This window comes from Micropterus dolomieu, linkage group LG13 (genome assembly GCF_021292245.1).
Source record: "Micropterus dolomieu isolate WLL.071019.BEF.003 ecotype Adirondacks linkage group LG13, ASM2129224v1, whole genome shotgun sequence".
Lineage (NCBI taxonomy): Eukaryota > Metazoa > Chordata > Actinopteri > Centrarchiformes > Centrarchidae > Micropterus > Micropterus dolomieu.
This window is the reverse complement of record NC_060162.1, coordinates 7409096-7430803: the sequence shown is the minus strand read 5'-3', so window position 1 is coordinate 7430803 and position 21708 is coordinate 7409096. Positions and strand designations below refer to the sequence as shown.

At 38.4% G+C, this 21708-nt stretch overlaps 3 protein-coding genes across 6 annotated transcripts in view; 1 reads left to right on the top strand and 2 right to left on the bottom strand.

Moving 5' to 3' along the window:
• The first annotated feature begins 1614 nt into the window (after positions 1–1614).
• Positions 1615–13992, top strand: nprl3 (NPR3-like, GATOR1 complex subunit). 3 transcript variants are annotated; one of them, XM_046066312.1, is made up of 14 exons: positions 1615–2043; positions 2825–2894; positions 5108–5146; positions 5887–6019; positions 6830–6904; positions 8228–8381; positions 8574–8655; positions 8779–8916; positions 10142–10298; positions 10971–11077; positions 11382–11511; positions 12211–12400; positions 12495–12687; positions 13599–13992. In XM_046066312.1, exons 1-14 carry the CDS (start codon positions 1848–1850, stop codon positions 13762–13764), a joined length of 1830 nt encoding a protein of 609 aa, XP_045922268.1. In that variant the 5' UTR covers positions 1615–1847; the 3' UTR covers positions 13765–13992. The 3 variants fall into 3 exon arrangements, with proteins under 3 accessions (XP_045922268.1, XP_045922270.1, XP_045922269.1); XM_046066314.1 differs by lacking the exon at positions 13599–13992 and adding an exon at positions 13369–13440; XM_046066313.1 differs by lacking the exon at positions 5108–5146 and having other exon boundaries at positions 1616–2043.
• mpg (N-methylpurine DNA glycosylase) lies at positions 13895–16590 on the bottom strand. Of its 2 annotated transcripts, XM_046066316.1 has the most exons (4): positions 16193–16590; positions 15410–15614; positions 14829–15172; positions 13895–14253 (listed from the first exon to the last, which is right to left on the bottom strand). In XM_046066316.1, the coding sequence occupies exons 1-4, from the start codon at positions 16436–16438 to the stop codon at positions 14251–14253; spliced, it is 798 nt and encodes a 265-aa protein (XP_045922272.1). In that variant the 5' UTR covers positions 16439–16590; the 3' UTR covers positions 13895–14250. The 2 variants fall into 2 exon arrangements, with proteins under 2 accessions (XP_045922272.1, XP_045922271.1); XM_046066315.1 differs by lacking the exon at positions 13895–14253 and having other exon boundaries at positions 14270–15172.
• A 3523-nt stretch (positions 16591–20113) lies between these two features.
• The window catches only part of LOC123982192 (collagen alpha-1(V) chain-like), an 80763-nt gene continuing 79168 nt past the window's right edge, over positions 20114–21708 (bottom strand). The window contains exons 70-71 of the mRNA XM_046067611.1: positions 20597–20720; positions 20114–20167 (exon numbers count right to left, since the gene is read on the bottom strand). Coding sequence (XP_045923567.1) covers positions 20114–20167; positions 20597–20720 — 178 coding nt within the window. The remainder of the gene's footprint in view (positions 20168–20596; positions 20721–21708) is intronic.

Genomic DNA, 21708 nt, shown 5'->3' with positions numbered 1-21708 from the left:
AAAACTCTAATTAAATACATCTCTCTGTGTGTGAAACGTTTGTTTAAAAAATGTGTTAATTTTATTCTCCTCAAAGTCTTCGATTTACACTAACGAAGTAGCCTACATAAAGTAAAACAGTTATAATAGTAAGTCTATAAAACTCGAGCTTTTCAAATATACTATTTGGTACAAATTTGGGGTTAAGGTTAGCCTAATCTTAACAGCCCCTGATCTCACCATAAAGTTGTTAGGGCTAGCCTTTTTACATTATATTAATTCACTTAGCTGATGCTTTTATCCAAAGCGATTTACAACACATGTCAGAGGTCGCACGCCTCGGGAGCAACAAGGGGTTAAGTGTTTTGCGCAGGGACACAATGGTGGATGTGTCACAGTCGGGGATTGAACCCTGGTCTCTCACACCAAGGGCATGTGTCTTATCCTTTGTGCCATCACCAAACAAATAGGTTATATTCTTACCGTTATAATAGACTATCTTGATTAGAAATCCTTGGATAATATGATTTTACAGTCTTAATCGTACTTGAGTGGTAGACCATTTAAGAAGACACATCTCAGGGGCTAAATGAATGGGTCAGTGATAAATTCTTATTCTTAGATTCTTATTTGCTATGACTTAGCCTATCTTTGAGAGGGAAAACAAAATTTGCTGGTTGTTCTGGCTTCTTTAAAATGTGCAATTTGATAGAAATGGGTGCGGTCATCTGAAATTAATGATAACAGCTAGTGCATCAAAATACTGTATGAGGGCGACAAGTAGTGACTGTGTCAGTATTAGTGGTCTCTTTCATGTAGGTCTCAGACTTTATTTGATGGGGTATAGCTTTGCTTTTGAGTATGGAACTTACCTTGGCCTAATGACAAGACACTATTTAAGACATGGCTGCTTCGGCGCATCCTGCAATTTAAGAAATTCATTAATTTAAAATGATAAGGCCAACCTATTAATGATTTTAAAGTAGCCTAAACAAGAGACACAAAACAATGACCTAAAATCTGTGGCATGACTGGTAGCACTATGTTATACTCTTTTAAATTATTATTTTTTTAATTATATTTTAGTTCTGCAGTATTCTGATTGATTATTGTTCACATGGTATTACATGGAGTTCCCATGTAAGACTATAAGATTATTTTCTGGCTACTGCTATTGACATTGGTGAGAATGGTTTATTTTGAGAATGAAATGAGTAATTCATGGTACCCTTGCGTTGTGAAGTAATGTGGATGGTCTGGTAATGTGGATATCAGAAAGGGTAAGTTATGAATTTAAAAAATTTTTTTAGGTCTTTTTAAATCTAGGTTAAATATAAAGAGCATATTTGAATTGCAGAACAATTCGTTCTTAGTGTGATAGCCTGTGTATAACAATAATAATTATAAATTTATTGTCAGATTTAAAATCATATTGACCCTCTATGACCTGGATGAATTGCTTTATTGCCTACAGGACGAATTTTTATGCAGTTACATTGGTTGTAGGCTATACCTTCGTAGTCCATCATTAAACACTAAGTTATTAGTTCATAAGAGATAGATAGATAGAATTGAGGATAGCAGGAAGGAGGAAAGACTGATGTAGGTGGACCATAGCAGCCTTCTCTGTTCCAGCCGAACATTTTTTAAAGTGACACACAACAATCGCAACTGTACTGTGCGGTAGGGGTGACTTTTTAATGGCCAGCCAACCAAGTTAAAACCTTTTTTAGTCCACGGTCGGTGTTTGTGTATGGCAGATATTAATAGGAGCATCGACTGCAACAAGCTAACGCTCACTGTTTAGTCGTAGCTCGCGACAGACGTTATTGTGTCGCAGCTAACGTGTAGTTAGCTAGAATGCTAACATGACGTTCAACCCATCAGCCGGGTTACCAGACGACCGAAAATCCATTTACAGTCAGTCACAAAGTAGCGTTTACAAAACTGGCGATAAAACAAGCCCCATTAGCGTCATACTGGTTAGCTCTGGCAGCCGGGGGAACAAACTACTTTTTCGATACCCTTTCCAAAGAGTGGCTGAATGTCCGTCATCTCTTACAGGTAGGCGTAGCATTAAGTTCGCATCCAAAAGAGCGTCACAGTTCCTCATCTAACGCTAGCGTTAGTTCTTTATTCGGTTAAACCCCTGACTTCCAAGTTCTCACTTTCAAATAATTACTACATTTACGATTCGATTCAATCCAATGCAGCAGTCCAGCAATAAAAAGATTACAGATGTAATGCTTACAATAATAAGATTGCTAATGTAATCTCTTAATTTACTCCACACTTTTAGGTCAAAAGTAAATGTGGCGTTTCTTTAAGGTAAATTATGTGTTGTTAAGGCCCACTTGTGCGCACTGTTCCTCTTTCTGAGAATCCGGTTTCCGGTTTTGTCGTTGTGATTTTTGGAGCTTAGTATGATGTAACTGTAAAACCCCAGCAATTAAGGCAGTCACACCAGCTGAATACAAACTAGCAGTATGTCTGTCTGACTTTTATAACTTTATATAAGTTAGAGTTCACTGCTACATAGGGCAACCTGGAGGTACATCTAATATGGCAAGAATAGGTTAAACAATTAATGCGAAACACTGGAAAACTGCCTTGGCAAAGCGCAGCACTGATCACAAGTAGACAACAAATTATAGCTTCATACACATAGCAACAGAGCAATAAGATTACATAACACCTGTCTGACACGTTTGACATTCAGATTGTTATATGAACATGTTGTTTGTTGTGGGTTCTAATGGGGCTTAATCTTAACCCATATGTTTTTTTTAAATAATTGGCTTCATCATCACTTATACTAACTAATACTATTATTTCTGTCCACAAGCAAAACAACGAAGTCCATATGCACTGAACACAACTGGGGATGGCCTTGAAGATCAGGATGGTGATTCAAGGTATTGTCTTCAGTTAATATTACTGTCATTTATAAATGACTGGGGAAATGACTGTTGATGCACACAGAGCCCATTCTAAGATCTGCATGTGCTACTTACTCTCAATAGGTTATTCCTCCCTAGTGCGTTGGACTTTTTTTATTTAAAAAAACCTCATTGTATTTTTCTGGTGGAATTGAGGAGCTGGGCTGTATATTTAATTTAACCCATGTGGTTGAGCTTTATTAAACTCCTCAAAATTAACTTAACTTGCTGTACAGTTGGTGCTTCAAGGCCTAAATGCTCTATTCTCAGCTGCTGTTTGAATATGCTGGCTTATCTGAACTAATAAGAAAAACAAGTCTATACACCTCCACAAATGACTTTATTTTTTTGTTAGCTCCACTTGTACTGAGAAAACGCGGCAGGGATTGTTTCTGCATGCTTTACATAAACAAGGTCATACAATTTGTTGTTAAACCTCATCTGACTTTTTCTAAACCTAACATGAATGTTAGGACAAGAAACTGTCAATCATAGAAGATGGTAAGATGACACAGGAATTGGTAGATACTAAAATTATGATGGCAGTGGCATTGCTGCATCGTTTCATGGTTTTAAGCAAAGAAATTAAAGAAGAGAGGATGACTTCTTCATCAATTGAGTTGAAGGAGAAAGAGGGAAACTGTAAATGGATGCAGCAGATCTGACAAAAGTTATGTTGAGTCGTGTTCAGATCAGTCCACAATCAACAAACCATGTGTGAAAATGTGTTTTGTCAGTAAAGTATATTGAACTAAGGTTTATCTGTTTATGGTATAAACTGTGCTGGTGGTGAGATTATTATAGATATTGAATAACCTGCTCTATAATATAGAAACAATAGACAGTATAAAATTAACAAGCAGTGTAAGAATTTCACAAAACAATTTACCAAAACCAAAATGAGCAAGTAAAAATTGAGATATTATTTTATAGTTGAATATGTCCTGCAGTGTGTTGAGTTTAAATTCTGGGTGGTGATCAAGCAGTGGAAAAGACACTTTCTTCTGGCGTGGGAGAACCGGGTTTCGATTCCCACTGCGACATCTACCATCCCTGAGCAAGACACTTATCCCCTAGTTGTTCCAGAGGCGTGCGACCTCTGACATATATAGCAATTGTATGTCACTTTGGATAAAAGTGTCAGCCAAATGACTAATAATTAAAAATTAAAAGAAGAAATACAAATGCAGATATAGTGGAACACCTATCTTTGTCCTCTTGAGCCGTTTGCAATGAGTGTTTGAGCTGTCGCTACTGACGTGTGGCAGAAGTACGAAACATGAACAGAATTGGCAAACCACTTGAACCACACCCTGTTTGCACACTCAAAGATGACCCTAAATAAATGGCAGTTGGTGAACCTTTCAGTCTTGTCCGCATTTTTCCAACAGCATTTAGTTTTCATCATGCTGCTGCATCAGTCGTTGGTTGTTTGAAAATGCTTTGGTAACAGGACTGTAAGAAGCAGCCACAAGTGATCATTTAAATTATTTTAGCAATTCAGCACATCGGGTGTAATCACAATAAACTGGCAAAAGTTCATGGAATCGTTTATTTAGTTTTTCTTTGGCTCAGTTTTTCCCTACTCCATTTCAAACAAGCCTTTGTAGTATGTACTCCAGTTTTGTCCGTTTTTAAAAATGACCTTTGAGAGAGTTTATACTGGGTTATTGAACTGTTTACAACACAACAGAGCCTTATAAATTTCACTTTAAAGTCAATTGTATTGTATAGTTGTTGTAATGTTATATGGCCTGTGATTTTTGTCTTGGTTAAGAACCTGGCAGCAGCATTTTGTCATGCAGAAGTCATGCAGTGACAGTTTTATAAAGACCAGTATAAAGTGGTTTGCAGTATTTAAATGGCTTGTTATGACTGCAAAAACTAGTTTCACTGTATCTTTTTGAGTAATGTTAACATTTTAGATGCCTTTATGACAATTTGAATATTTAAGTTCTTATAACTGTTTTAAGATAGATCTTTTTAAACATTAATGACACCGAGGCGTAGAGTAAACTGGTGAATTGCTTGAATCAACATGCAGACCAGCATTTTTTTCACATCACAGTATCATATATTTGTTCGGGTTGTTTTGATGTCCATTTTATGCATTCAGCCCAACTGTGTGTTGCATTTTCCCTTTTGTTTGCTTTTTTTTCTTCTGTTTTATGGCCCAATTCCCATTTCAGAGAACAATCTCCACTAACTGACGAACAGTTGGTAGCAGGGTAAGACCAAATCATTCTAAACCACCTTTCCTTCGCTTAGATCACCCCTCTCTTTTTTTATCCCCTTCTTTCCTGTTTTGTGTCCTATATGGATCCCCGACCCTAATCTCAGTAAAAATCCTTGTTAATTATCAGTAGCAGATCCAGTGAATCAATGCTTTCGTTTATTCAGGATTTCAGTGTTGCTTGCCTCCGTACTGTATGCCCTTTTGAAGAAAAAAAATCATCCAACAGTTTAAGACTATAATTAGAGTTTTAATTCACAATGATTGATAGACTCAGCATTACAAAACAAATGCAAACTACAATAAAGAAACTACTACACATTATTTTCAAATTGTGTTGGCGGGGTAAGTCTATAGTGTGTTTAATTTTTTTCTGGAAGTTAACGCCTTGATTTTTATCCCTTTGATTGCAGCATGAGTTACTTAAGACAATCCAGCATGAGTCTTTCACATTCTTCATTCATACAGCGACTTCACTGTTTCTGCAAGGATGCCTCTTCCTCTATTCTCCTCTCCAGTAGCCACACACGCTTTTTTTATTTACACTCTCAGTGTTGAAGTACATTACAGGCAGATGCATCTGATAAATGCAACAATTCTCATAGAAAGGAATGTGAAAAATCTAAAAGAAGCTAATTTAAACATTCCCAGCTGTGTCCCAGCTGTGTCTGTGCTGTACCCTCTCATCCCACCCCGCACACCTTTGTCATTATGACTGTTCTTCCTTTTTTAAAGGTTCTCTGACATCATCCTCGCCACCATCCTAGCCACCAAATCTGATATTTGTGGAAAGAAGTTTGAACTGAAGATAGACAATGTTCGATTTGTGGGTCACCCTACTCTCCTTCAACATCCTCCCATCATTCAGGTAAGGGACACAATGGCAGATAGCTATTTATCACTGTTAAGAAACGAAAAACTGTTTGATATATTGGCTAAAGAATTACTATTTTTTAATAGTTTTAAATAGTCGGTATGGTCATTTGCGATGTGTATTTTGCAGTAGCTGTTATTATAAAAAGTTTCAATCACAAGCATCTAACCTGTGATTTATAATATCAATTAAAAGGTGAACAGTGCCATCTTGAATTCTTGAAATTGATGTGTCTTGCCATCTTTCATTGATGAGGCTATAAGGTCATTTGTTATTTCACCATGGCCCTCTTAAGTCATGTAAGCTCTGCACTTTTGCAGATTAGTTTTAACTTCAGCAGCGCCCCCTACTGACTGAGTTGTTTTTTGTCTGGTGATTTACGGCCTGTGTTTCCTAGATGAAGTATTTTACAGGGGATGGAGACAATGACAAGATCATGTAAAAAAAAACAAACACTGTAATTCAATAACGTACTCTATTATAAGCTAAAAATAACAGGAACAATGTACATTATACTGTAATGCAAAACACCTACTGTACATGATTTGGCCATAGAGCTCAGTCAGTACTCCTCTGATTCTCTGATACTGTCTCAATAAAAACTGAAAATGTGACCAAAAAGTAGATTTATTGCAGAGCTTGTGATACATTGTGCTTGTGCAGCTTTTGTTGTGTTATATTTTTGAATTCAACTGCTTTTTAAATTAAGTATTGATATAGTTTTATATATAATATTTGTAAATGCCTTGTTTACTTTATGCATCTTATAAAGAAACTTTCTTTTTCTGATTTCTTCCTGTGCAGGTTTCTAAGACAGATCCTTCACCTAAGAGAGAAATGCCTACGATGATATTGTTTAATGTGGTGTTTGCACTAAGGGTATGAAAAGACTTTTAAATTATAATTGTTTTCATTTTTGCTCTACCATTTGAACTAAGATTTGTATGTATGGTAATATTAACATTATAAATGAACTTTAAAAGTTTATTTTAAACGATGGCACTAATAAGTCAAATGGGTGGGACACGTAAATTGTGTGTTAATCTGTTTATTCTGTGAATGGGAGGGGTGTTTGTGAGTGATAATATTCCAGTATACTCTATCTGAGAGAACATTGGAACTCAGAGGGAGTAATTATGCTTAATCATGCCAAGCAATCAAGCCTAACATGGCACAGGCTGTTCCTCCCCATGCTGAGTCACGGTACCCACTCCCAGTATAGCTCAGATGGCGCAAGAAGTGCTCAGTCATCTTTCTTAATGGCATCTGCCCAGCAACTGCCATATTTGTACCTTCAAAATTTCCTAAGAATAACAGTCCCATTAGGTTATTTTAATATGGCAGTGTTTATTCACAATGGGCATAATTTTAAGATTTCCTAGTAAAATTTTACATTTTATTAAATCCAAAATTCCAATTTGTACACCAGAACTTTTTAAAATATTATTTTACATGTTCTTTCATACAGATTAGCTTTTTTTGTTGTATCGAAATCTACTTTACATGAAAATTACGGCAACCGGTTTACTTTCCAATGCGAAGATTATGTTGGTCAGTGACCACCTATTTTATATATGGAAGTCACATCATTTATATACCTGAGGAGAACAGAACATTACACACCTCTCAGTATAATGCAGTGCAACGCTACCGGAAATGCCGGAGGCCAAACGTTTTTAACACAGTCTCAATAAAACCTGAACAACTAGCCTTACAGATATTCAATGTATTACATTAATAAATTAGTAAATGTAATGGATGGCATCACAAGTGAAAATTACAGGTGAAACTAATCCACTGTTAATTCTGTCAATTGATTTTGGCTGAAAATGTAAAAAAAAAAGACAAATAAATATATACTTATATATTTATTTATTACTTATATATATATGTGTAGCATGAGTGTAATTTGAATCATGTGTTACCTTCATATCTTTGAAAGTTGCATTTCACATGGTAAGATCTTTACATCACATAAGGGAGCTCTGAAGTAATTTAAAGCACATATATGTTTGATGTGTTAACAGTAAACGGGCTGGTAATGTTTGATAAGAATATTAACTGAGCTACAAATTAAAGCACTGATGTTATAAATGCAATGCAATATGTAATTATTGAGTTGTATAAGTAATACTAACATGTTTCTGTCAAAATCACACTGTTTAAAAAGTATGTCCCTCTCTCCATCTTTGGGCTCTACAGGCTAATGCTGACCCGTCTGTCATCAGCTGCATGCACAACTTGTCGCGCCGCATCGCAATAGCCCTGCAGCACGAGGAGCGCCGCTGCCAGTACCTGACCAGAGAGGCCAAACTGATGCTAGCCGTCCAAGATGAGATTACCACCATGACTGAGAGTGAGAGACACACTTCTCTCACCTCACAGTTGACAGAAATTTGAGGCTCCGTCTCTGTATCCGTATCATTCATACATTATAGAACAGTGTAGCTTGCCTGTATACTAACATTGCGATGATGTATTATAGTTGAGATTTGAACGTATATTTGACAGTGTTCTCTGTTTTTTTGTTTTTTTTTCCTGATCTAAGCGGAAGGAAGCCCCCAGTCCCCATTTAGACAAATTCTTCCCAAATGTAAGCTGGCCAGGGACCTGAAGGAGGCTTATGACAGGTTAAGCACATTAATTAAACACATTACACATAGTTATTTTAGATTAGTTATTTATCTCTTTTTATTACCATGCTGAATGTATATTGTTCTTACAGCTAACTCTTAATATTTATGTTTTTGCAGCCTTTGTACAACTGGTGTGGTGCGACTACATATTAACAACTGGCTCGAGGTGAGCTTCTGTTTACCACACAAAATCCATAGGATTGGTGGCAACTATATCCCCCCAGAGGCATTGGAGCGCAGTCTTAAGGCTATAAGGTGTGTTTTTACTATTTTTTTTTTTTTAATGTCTTGTACTTAAATATAACATTTTATCTGACCATAAGAGTAACTTGTTCACATAGGCCAGACACTGGCTTCTACACAGTTTTATCAGGGTTGAAACTTTTAAACTTACACTTCTGGCAACACTCCTATCACTATTAACCACATATACTCAACCCCTTCTTAATGCAACACATGTAGGTAGGGTTATCACAAGTGTTTTTACAGATAAAGCTTTTTTATGCAGTATTTACTATGATATTAAGATATTACATCTAAATTGTCACATTTTAATTTACTATTTAAGAAATTTAGAACATTTACTATTAGTTGTTCATATATTTACTTATTTTTTGTCCACAAATTCAACAGCACCTGTTGGGGATAGAAGAAACTTGACCACTGCCTATTTACCCTAGTTTTTGTACTGTTCATTTATACTCCACATAATTCCTCTGCCTCTGGATGGAACCTTAAAGCATAATTTTGTTAATTTGTTCTGATCTGACTTGGTGCAAGTCATGCAAAACTGCAAACTGACTGCAAAGTTGACCTGGTTGAAGAAAAAGAACAATAAGAGGTGATAAACTTGGGACCCTAACACACACACTTATATTTAGTCAACCAACCTGGGTAGACCTTTATGACTGCCAGCACAGGATTTTACAATCCTTTTTAATGTGTGTGTGTGTGTGTGTGTGTGTGTGTGTGTGTGTGTGTGTGTGTGAGTGAATGCATGCATTGTTCACCCACAGGTCGACTTCTCAGTATAATCTCCATCAGTTTGTTATGTCAAACAAGTATCATGTCTTTAACAGCTTATTAAGGGCTGTTAATTTTGTGACCTACAATACTGACTCACTATTTAAATCTAAAGAAACCATGTAATGTTTTCTGTGGGTCATACTGCCACCTATTGTTACTTCAGCATACTTACATCAGAGTTGTGATCAACTTCTACCTCTCCTTTTATTTCTGTGCTTTTAAGCGGAACAAAACCTGAAATTAGTACATGTGCATTTTGAAGACATGAAATTACAACAGCTGTGCACAAATAATTTTATTTTTAATTAATCAGAGTGATCAGTTTGTGTTCTCAGATACACATAGTACATAAATGTACAGACACTTGTGTTGTACAGACTGGTAGTTACACATATTCCAACTGGCTTCTATTGAGGAGGGTTCTCTTGATCTCACATGTTGTTTGATCCTCCAGACCCTATCATGCCCTGCTGCTGCTGGAAAGTGAGAAGGCACTGCTGAGCCAGCTTCCTCTGGACTGCTCGCCTGCGATGGTGCGCCTCATCAAAACCTGCTCAGCGGTAAAAAACCTGCAGCAACTTGCACAGGATGCGGACCTTGCCTTACTTCAGGTACATGACAGTCAACACCGCATGCATCCCCACTGTACTTTACTACACTAGATGTCATTCTCTGATCTCAAAAGTCAAGTCAAGATAACTTTATTGTCGTTTAGAATATACACAGAACAGGTGCACAGTAGAAAAACTTTGCATCCAGCTCACGAAGGAATACAAAAATACTGTACTAAGTTAATAAATAGTGCACTATATACAGACATACAAATAAAAATATGTACATACTGATGATTTAAATTGCACATACTAAAATTATTCATACAGAAATGCAATAATTAAGTCCATTCAGTAATCACAAAGAGTTTGGTAATTGTATTTTTAAAACCTTTTTAGTTAAATACAAGGAAATGATTTGTCATTAAAGTTATACATATGGTACATGCATAATATATGGGCATAATCAATGAGCATGGCCCCTTTAGCTATATGTAGCACTATTAAAAGTTAGACTTCGAAGTGGTTTACCTAGAGGTTACTGTTTTGATGGTGTGTTACTGACATGTAGTGGACAATATATGTGCAGTCAAAGCAAATCTGAGAGTACACAAGTGTGAGTAGTACAAGAAGCTTCCATCTTCCTTCTACCGTTGGTTTACAGTTGCAGAGCACTTTATTTAGTCTTATTTCACATCATTTACATTATTTGCAAATAATTTCCCCTCTTAGATCTTTCAAATTGCTGCTCACTTGGTTTATTGGGGCAAAGCGATCATCATCTACCCACTGTGTGAGAACAACGTCTACATGCTGTCTCCTCATGCCAACATCTGCCTGTGAGTGTTCATGGTGTGATGTAGGCCATTTGGCTGCTCTGATTACTGTAGAGCTAATGAACCATAATATTGCACCCATCCATGCCATTTTCCTTATACTTTATTTTTATTAAATTCAGATTTCCAAAGCCTGTACTTGTTAAATCACCCCAAAATGTGTTATGGAAGAGCTGGATTGTGCCATTAGCAGCACTTGTCACAGCCTTTTTTTTTTTACAACATTCTGGAAAATTAATTCAAAAAAGCTACGTTAATGGAAAAAGTTCTCTCTTGTCGATAATGTGCACCATCTGTCTTTGGATAGATACTCACCACTAGCTGAGCAGTTTGCCCAGCAGTTTCCTGGTCATGATCTTCCCTCCACGTTAGCAAAGTTTTCACTGCCTGTCTCACTGGCTGAGTTCAGAAACCCCCTGGAAGCTCCTGCACAGGAGGTAGGACTATTGTACAAGTACAAATACACAGCAAATAACCTTAGCCCTCTACACTGGAACACACACACACACACACACACACACACTACACATATATGTACCGTATGCCAGCCAGCAATGAGTATCAAGTTCTAAATTGTTTTGTTGCAAAAAAGCTATATAGAACATTACTAAATTATAGTAATATATGGATAACTGTGGAAAAGTGAGTGGTGTTTAATTTAAGTGCACTTTGTTTTCTATGTTGGTGAAATAAGGATCTATATTTATATTTACCAGAAAGAACAGAAGTCAGTGAACAAAGTGAAGTTATTTAAAACAACTGTACTTGTGAAATAATATTTCTAGTCTGAAGAAATAGTATGTATAGGGCTATTACTATTACTAGAGTTAGATACTGTATTGTAAGAGCAGAACCATTTGGTGTTCTTCGGTGACCCATCGTGTTTCGGCAGAGCTGTTTGAGCGTCAGTGATGAATTATAAATGACAAAGGCACATCAGCTCCAGCGTCTGCAGCATCCATTTTTCATGAGAACAACATCAGAACCAAGGCTTTTTCTTTTGGCTCTATTTTGGGTTTGTTTGGTACCCACTGCTGAATGAAATCATTTTTAACCTGGTTAGGGACATGAGGGTGTTCAGTTTCACTTGTTCAGTGGTTATCCTGATGCAGTTTGCTGCTTTTTTTCCTTACCAGGCCCAGCTGATCCAGATGGTGGTGTGGATGCTCCAGCGCCGCCTGCTGATTCAGCTTCATACGTATGTCTGCCTGTTGGTACCGCCCAGCGAGGATGAGCCCGGGTTGAGGGATGAAGACCTTCCACTGGCTGCCAGAGTTGGAGGCCGCAGCCTCAGCACCCCTAGTGCTCTCAGCTTCGGTTCCCCAAGTATGTCCTCACTCTACTCTCTACTGCCCAACTCTTAAGAAGTATAACAGGGTAAAAGATTATCTATGATCATCTGTATGCTTCCTGTGTACAGCCAGCAGTGATGACATGACCCTCACCAGTCCTAGTATGGACAACTCCAGTGCAGAGTTACTGCCTGGTGGTGACTCTCCACTCAACAAGAGGATGACAGAGACACTGCTTGCCAGCCTGTCAGAGCATGAGAGGCAGGTTATTCTTAACATCCCTGCTGCACAAAATCCAGAAGATCTACGGATGTTTGCCAGGTAATGAAACCTGCCTATAAAAGAAGCCTTTTCTGCATATTCTGTGCATTTTTGTTAGTGCATTAAATGTTTCTCAGCTCTCCATTACTCTCAGCTTTTATACTGTGCAAAAGTTGACAATCATGAGAGAAACGTATTAAAATTTTCATGTGTTTAATTCTAAATAGTGGTCCTAGATTGCATTGGCACATCCACTGATGGTTGGATTGGAGCTGTGGTGACCAAAAGACAGCCTGTGGCAAAAATGTGGCAGAAATTTTAGACCTAATTCTCCCAATGTGACGACCACTACGACCCAGATCTACTCAAACCGACCAAAATACACACTGTGCGTCATATTGAGGCAGCATTTTTTTATAACGTTTAAAAAACACACAAACCAAAATAAGGGAAGCTAACACTTTTGTGGGACTCAATACACATTCATTGCACAAGCGGAGTTGCCTCAAATTGATATTGCACTGTCTGATACAGATTGCAACCAGGATTTTATTAGACCTATCTCGCACAGTGTGACTTACACCATTGCTGTTGTTGCACAGTCTAAAGGCACCTTAACAGATGGGATAAGATTTAGTGACTAATGATGTTTTAAATCATGTTAATTCGTTGTCTCTTAGGCATTAAGAAGATATGTGTGCATTGGTTTGGAAAATAATGTTAAGTTAATTGCATTCACAGAATATTGGGAAATTTAATTGGAAAATATTGCCTGGAGAGTTGAGACCACACACCCACAACAGTATTGAAAAAGAAAATGTCCATAAAGCTTATCAATCTGGTAATCAGCGTTGCATGCTACCAACTACACAATAATGAAAAATGCAGAAAAGTCCTGTCTCATGGTTGATTTACACAGCTAATAATTCAGTGACACCCATTTTTCTGCCTGCTATGTTGTCTGCTTCCAGGCTGCTTCACTATTTCCGGGGACATCACCACCTGGAAGAGATTATGTACAATGAGAACATGAGGCGCTCGCAGCTCAAGACACTGTTTGACAAGTTCCGCAGTGTCCTTGTGGTGACCAACCATGAGGATCCCATTATTTCAATCTTTCAGTCACCCATGGAGTAGTGGCACAGAGACAGTATTAGCTCTTACCAACCGAAAAAGATGTCAGTTTGAGAGTGTTTGATAGCCTGCTGTGCTCACAGCTAAGTGCTATTTCTCAACAACGTTGTTTTAAAATGAATGACACAATGATTGCATTAATGTGTGCAGATTTACAAATGTAGAAAGTGTTTTTTCCTTTATTAGCCAATGTTTGTTTACAATATTAAATTATTTTGTACATAACAGAAACACCTCAAATGTTTACTTTGAATAGTGGAAAGATTGGTGTAGTGGGGGTTTAACTTCATCTTCTCCAGTCCCAGATGTGTTAGATCATCTGTACCGACCACAGAGGGGCACACTGAGTAATGATCATTCCAGACCTCCAGCTACCTCTCTTCAGGAATCCCAGAGGTGGGGCGAGAAAGACAGCAAGAAAGGGAAGACTCTAAACATCAGACAGGTTTTTGCGTTGAGGGAAGCAGAGCGTTCCAAACATCTGTGAAATCACTGAGAAGAGAATTTCTCAAGTTTGAATGTTTATTAAAAAGCACAGATGGAAGACCAACAAAAAAAAACACACGAGTGAGTAAAGGTATGTTTCAGAACAGATTTTTTAAATAGGCACTGATTAATCGTGTCTTACTCTAGCCGACTTAAATTTTAGTCTATTAGTTTCCAGTACAACTTTGCCTCAGTACCATAAATACGCTGTGTCGAAACAAGTAGCAGCTTATATGGATAAGGAAAAAATTGTATAATTTATGCAGATTAGTATTTAGACTAGTATTTCAACCAGTCATGGAAGTTATTGTACCATCTTGACTTTAACTTGTATAATGGAATTATTTCCAAATGTATTAATTTAATGTGTAAGAAGTAGTCTATCCCAACTGTAATAACAGAAAAGTTTTTATCCTGTCTAAATGGTGATGTCCAAAAAGGGAACAGATGGCAGAGCAGTTTATGAAATATTGTTAAGTCCTTTTGACATTGTGCTGCCCTTTGTCAGACTGCACATCTGAAGGACCTAAATCGTTCATTACATTTCCAGACAGAGACTGTATTTCTGCGTCTTTACTCACTACGCTAACACAGGGGTGCCCACGAAGATAAAACCGCCATGGCCTCTTGGCCCATTCCCCATGGGACTCAATTCCAATGCGTGGTGCTGCTACTATATCACTGGGTTCTGCTGGATTTGCGTTAGGGTCCCTCTCCAGCCACACCTCGTGGTCTGAGGCTAGGTCTCGACGGTCAAAACAGCGGTGTATATCTAGAGCCTGGCACAGCTTTGAAGGCCCGTTGCAGAGCTCTTTGTCCTTCAGTTGTCTGGCTCCGTCTTTGCGCCTGGCTGTCCTCAGCTGCCTCATGACAGGCTGACCCTGCAGGGGCTCAAGTGAGCGCAGCAGCACGGCTGCACCCTCCCCTGTGAAAGCACACAATATGCATCAGTCATGAAGGCTCCACTCTGTCTCCTTCCTTTCGCCCTTTACCCACTGGAAATTAAAAACATCACTGTATAGATTTAATGTTGTATTAGTGATACCACTTGGAGGAGGGCACATTAAACCTAAAAAGGCTTTACAACATTGAATTCTGTCTGCATTAATCAGGAGGCGAAATGGCTATCATAATGAATACCTTTGGTAGGAAACGCTTTTACCTTCACTAGACACGTTCATACAAAGGTAGATGCCATAGATTGGATACACATAGATTGTGCCTGGTTTCATGAACATAGCTGTGTTTCTCTCAGTGCGTTTGCCTCCTGCTGAGTGTGAGGCTTTATCCTCCCCTCCGAGATAGGCTTCAGTTTCCACTATTCTCCCTCGAAGCTCAGTACCATCTGCACACCTGCGGACCAACACCTGCAGGGACAAAGAACAAGACAGAGTATGTTCTGTGTATTATTATCATTAGTCAATTCATTAAAAAAAATAAAGCTAAAATGGCAACAGAATCCCTGGCTCAAGCGTGTCAAATGTCAATATGTTCACATTTTAAGCTTTCTGTGATAGTAAACTGATTTATCTTGTGATGGACCCACACAACAAAACATTTGATCATGGGGTTCTGGGAGCTTGTAATGGGCATATTTCACTATTTGCTGACACTTTAAAGACCAAACGATTACTCGTGAAAACAATCTTCGATTGCTGCCCTACATTTAAGGAGAGTGGTCTGGATGCATTTTGCTGTGGTTGAAGTGAGGTTGTAGCTGTGTGTAATTAACTGAAATACGTCTTATGTACCAAGTAACCACAGGTGGCAACACTAAGACTGTCTTGTCTCAGGTTACTGTAGTTTTGATAAATTATAGTGTTGAAAGACTGTATGTAATTCTGTATCGTAAAAACGTTTGAACTACACTGACACAAACTTTGTAACAGCACATCCCCTACAGAGCGACAACAGATGTAAACATAAGGTGAGATGGCAGCATTACCTTGCCGAGGAATGCTTTAGCCAGTCTGATGCAAGACTGGTTGAAGAACTCCTCTCCAAGTCTGTGCTGGAGGTCATTCTTGGTGAAATAATGGCTTCGCTCTGTCTCAGCACTTTGAGTTTTTTGACTTTGAATGGGCTTCTTCAGCTTGTCGTGAGACAGTTTCAAATCCATCCCGTCTTTATGCTCAGGTGCTGCTAATACTGTCAATGCTAGGATCTTTCTTTTTCTCCCAGTCCCTGCCATAACGTTACCGCGAAAAAAATTTAAAACTCCCTTAAGACACCGTATTTTATAATGTCAGTAACACTTTATGTATTTTTTAAAATAACTTCATTCTTTCCTTCATAATTTATCTGAGTCGTGATGCTAGTGCTAACAAGACAGGAAGTAGGTGATTATTTTGTATCTCTTAAAGGGACCGCGCACCCTTTCAGACTCAGTTTGACTATGTTGTTTCCTGTTTAGGGTGCCTTTCTAAACCTATTCAGGCTGTGAGGAGTAATGTCCATCTATGTGTTTTCCGCAAACTCCTTTAAACATGACTTTGAAGTGTGTAAAGTGTTCTTCCTGCTACACATAACAGTCCCATTTGCTGATAGGTACAGTGTTCTTTTCCCGTGTTGTCTTATCTTTCCAGCCTCATTTAAAAACAGCCCGCTCTAATAAGAGGTTATAAATAGAGCTGGTGTGCTCATGCCTGCCTGTGCCCAGGAAGTGGATGGCGCCAGTTTGGCCCCAGGCACTGTGGGTCCATGTGGCTTTCTGGAAGACTAACAGTGTGTGACATGGTGCCATGCCACATACTACAACTTTATCAGGAAAGTAGGCCACAAGTTTGCTGTGCATTTGTCCGGAAGCATTGTGTATTGATCCTAAAGTTCATGAATGCATGCACTGACTGATATAGCCTAATAATAGATAGATAGATAGATAGATAGATAGGTAAATGCAGATAGGGTGGATTAATATATATTTTTGATTTCTTGTGCCATTGAAATTATCGAAGAAATAAAAGTTTTTGAGATGCAAGCCTATTGCTAACAGATGCCAGAAAACAAACCTTTCAGATTAAAAAAGGGCACATTTTACAGATGACTATTTCAAGTTTTTGTAGCTGCAGCCCACACACTTTCTTTAAGTTCATCATCCTGCAGCATCATTATGTGTTTTGCACCACTGATACTTTGAAGGTACTCAATTTGGAACTTCATTTGAGGTGTTTCAGCTGGGGATTGTCCTCCATATCTGCAGTTTGTGCAGACTGGGTCTACTGGGATGGCTTTGTTCCCCACGTTGCAGAAAATAAACTTAAGGGGCCTTCTTCATCAATACTGTCAGTTTCTGCTAAAGGTTTACACGTAGGAAAGATCCACAATGTCAGCAGGAGCTCTGATAAAGCCCTTTAGTCTGAAAGCCTTTGACTCTGACTTGATTGATGATTACATTAAATTACATTATATTACTCTGTATTACATTACATTGCAGGTAATAATCACTGCCAAATATTTTGTTCAATCTAATCAAACAAACTGGTTACAAAAGAAGCAAGCCTTATGTGCATTAGTGAGAGCTGTTGTTCACTCCACTCTTAATTCAAAGTGTATTTGAATCAAATTGTATTTATTACATTTCAAATGCACCGGGCATTTGAAATATCTTACAACGGAAAAAAAACATTCTCATTTCCTTTTAATATTCCAAATATTATGCAACTTGTTTGTATAATGCTAAAGTATAATATAGAGTTTTGAAATGTCCTCAGTATTTTATTAATGAATTTAAAAGATGAAAAGAAAAAAGCATTATTAAAAAAAGCTTCTCCCCCCACAGACGCCTCTCGCCGTAGGTCAGTTCTTTGGAGAGGTGCCAGAAAGTGCAGCATGCTTGTGAAGTGGCAGCCGTGTGTGTGTGTGTGTGTGTGAATGTGTGTGTGTGTGTGTGTGAATGTGTGAATGTGAGTGTGTGGCATTGCAGAAATAGGTGAAGGGCACACATCATTGGATAGAGGGTAAGTTGATATACTGCAGCAACATAAAAAAGTGCCATAAAGATTCCCAGTTCAAATATTTGCATGGCGAGTTATTGGATATCATTCTTTTTTATCACTTGCTTTTGTTTTGGTGAAACAGCAACACTTTTCAGAGTAAAATACCAAAATCATAAGAGAAAATTCATGTTTTTTTCTCTCCATGTTAGTTTCTCGAGTTATTGCTTATTCATAAATAGTAGGTAACAGTATGCTACTGCAGAATCAGAGCAGTGTTTTTTCTAATGGAACCAGTTGTGCAGTAATTATGAACATAAAGACCTGGATTGACTTATTGAGCCAGGATATGATCCAGACAGAAATCTGCTGAGCATGTTCAGTAGAACAGTCCTGGCATGGGTTGTTGACTTTGTCATGGCTGGTGGACTGGTGAAGGCCATTGTTTGCTTTGACTGTGTTTCCACAGCCTGTCAGCAGTGATGTTGAGGTCTGGGCTGGGCAGCTTTCATTGTTGCTGCCGCTGATAATCTTAGCAGCCACAACTTGGCTGTAGTGTTGCATTCTGGATCACTTTCAACTCCAGCAGTCACTGCAGCGATAGTGACTCTGAGCAGGGACGCCAGAGACTCATCTGTGTGTGCAGATGGCGAGTAGAATGCAGGCAGACTGAAAATATCTTACTACACCATGAGTCAGAGAATCCTATGGAGAATAAGGGTTGATCTGCTGAGTATAAAATCCTCTCATCATGAAGTGTTTGGAAAGGAAGAAAACAGGAGAATACAAATATTAGTTTTATTGAAGTTCTGAATGTTTTGATACATTTTATGTAAATTTAGATTTACTCAGTGTGTAGCTCCCAGCTGATGACAGCTACACAGTGAAATGTTTTTGTTGTTTGAGTACTTTCCATGAATCTGTAAATTTATATTTATGTGCTGTGTATAGTTTCAATACCAAGACAGACAGTCATTGCTATCTTTGGTTTATATCTGGCTGTGTGAAAATATTACATCAAACACATGGCTGGAATGGATCGACCAAAATAATATCACTATTCTGTCCTGCCATGTTTATGACGTCTTGATTGCCAGGGTCATCAGTGCAAAAGTCAAAATGCTTCCCCTGAGTAAATTAGCAAATTATATTTATTTTCTTACAGCTTTATTTCTTTTCTTTTTCCTTGATTTCTTCTGTGGTAACAAGTTTTACAAGATTTACAAACCCTTTACTGTTTCCAAACTAAGTTACCTGCATCAGTGTGGCTGCATGAACGTTGCCAAACAGATAAACTGTGTGAAAATTTGTTGTCACATCGCTTTAAAATGAGAGCCATGATTTAAAAAAGGACATCTCTGATGTTCCTTGTTGTAAATAAACACAGCAAACTATTTGGGGCAATGTGTCATAGCTTCTGAGCTGTTGAGACAACCTCTTGCTTTATACTGGGTTTAAATTTGTATTGCTTAAATGATCATATCATATCATATTCATAACAGATTAATTCCGTTACAAGGTGTGGCAGTGAAGAGACCTATTGTCATATAATAGTCTAAATGGTATTTCAGAGGCCTTATGAATTGCTGTATTCTTAATGTTTTTGACCTCCTGTCCGCAAAGCGCAGATTGATTGAATGATGCAAGTTTAAAAATACCAAAGCATACACACAAAGACCAGCTTTAAGTAGGCTACTTCAAATACAAATACTGCATATCAGCCTCCGTAATGGCTTCCAAGAAACCCTTCCAGTATCATCTTTAACTTACAATATTTTTTTCTGACAAAGTCAATGAGTGACAGAAACTAGTAGTCATCTGCATCCTCAGTGTGACATGGGATTAATTATTAATTGTTGATAATTAATGATTTATGAGTCTCCTTCCTTGTTTGCTGCACAGGTGTGGCGTGTGCTGCACAGGTGGCTGGGATCTCACTGGGAGGGGGAAGCAGGAGGATTACTCCACGTGAGACCCACTTCACACACCTGCACAACAGAGACATGTTTATGGAGAAACAGGTTTGTCTTTTGCTCACAGGATTTAACAGAACCACTGTTATATAAACACAGGTTGGGGAATACTATGCATCCACGTGTGTACTGTATGCATGTGTTTTCCTTATATTTGTCTGGACCACATATATAGTTTTTTTGTTCTGCGTTATAGAAAATTAGTGATGCATTAGTCGAGTTGAGTCAGGTTCAGAGAGTTTGGTCAGCAGAGACGCATTTAAACCAAGTTCAGTAAATAAACCCATATTAGTTTTTTAATACTTTATAGCGTTTTTAAAGTGTAAATGAGCAAGCCAGTACCAGTTTGATGAGTTTAGTAGATCATTAAAAGAGAAAAACTCAGCCTTCCAGCTGTTTGGTTTATTGATTGAGCTTGCTCTTCAAAATCTCCAGCCCCCTGACCTTTCCCAGTCTACTCTGATAACAGTTTCCTTGTCTCAGCTCACACCTGTGGCTCTCAGAGGGAACGACCGTTGAGTCAGGCAGGGAGGGAGGGAGTGGAGGCTGTCTGCGGGATCCTACTGGTCTTATCACAAAAACAAGGGAGTATTAATCTGTTCAATATGACCACATAGCGAATGCTATTTTCTGCCCTCTTTCATTCCTCTTTGATTTCTTTAAGAGCCTTCTGCCATGGTACAGTAGGTTGCCTTTTGCCAGCAATGCACAATATGTGGACTATCATTGAATGAAAACCCGCATGCACTGTATTTTAACTCTGCTCTATCCAGCTATTGTGATCAATGCTAGTTGCAAACAAATCCTTAAGGTGAAATCCTTTTTCATTGTGACATTAAAATGTCTTTCCTGTAGACATGCAAAGCTCTAAAATGCCACATATTCTGACAGAATAGACTTTCTTGTTGTAGCAAAATCAGTAGGCCTATGAGAGCATGCTTTAAAAAGTCACATGCTTGTAAACAGTATTTGGCTTTTTATGAATATTTCTTTGGTGTGGTTAACCATGTCACCCATGTACGAGCAAAAGCCTCTCTGTGGTCTTAACCCAGAAATTATGGTCTCCCCTCCACTTCTCCGCTTGGTTGAAGAAAGAGGAAACCATTTATGAACCATCTGACGATGGCCTTTTGGTTAAACATTACCCTTGCACTCAACCCTTTTATCTGTGTCTGATTGATGGGGCTTCAGGGGGCCTTGAGTGCACCTACCGGTCCTATGTTACATCCCAAATGCCGCCTTTGCCCCAGCTTCAACCCTCCTCTGTCCCAGGGGAAACTTTACCATTAATTACTACAACTTCATGGTATATCAATCAGAGACTCCCGGTAAGCCACTAAACGGTCCTGACCTCGCTGAGTACATGAAAAAGAGTTGATGAAGTCTGATGAATTCATTCCTGTGGTGGAAATACTGCCTTTTTCCTAATTTAGGAGCATGTCTCTGAATCAGCTCGATTTGCAGCGTGGCTATCAGTCGTGCTGGCAGGGATGAGACCCGTGGGTGCGAGACGAAGAGAAGACTAGCCTTTTTTATATTATGAAACACAGACTCGT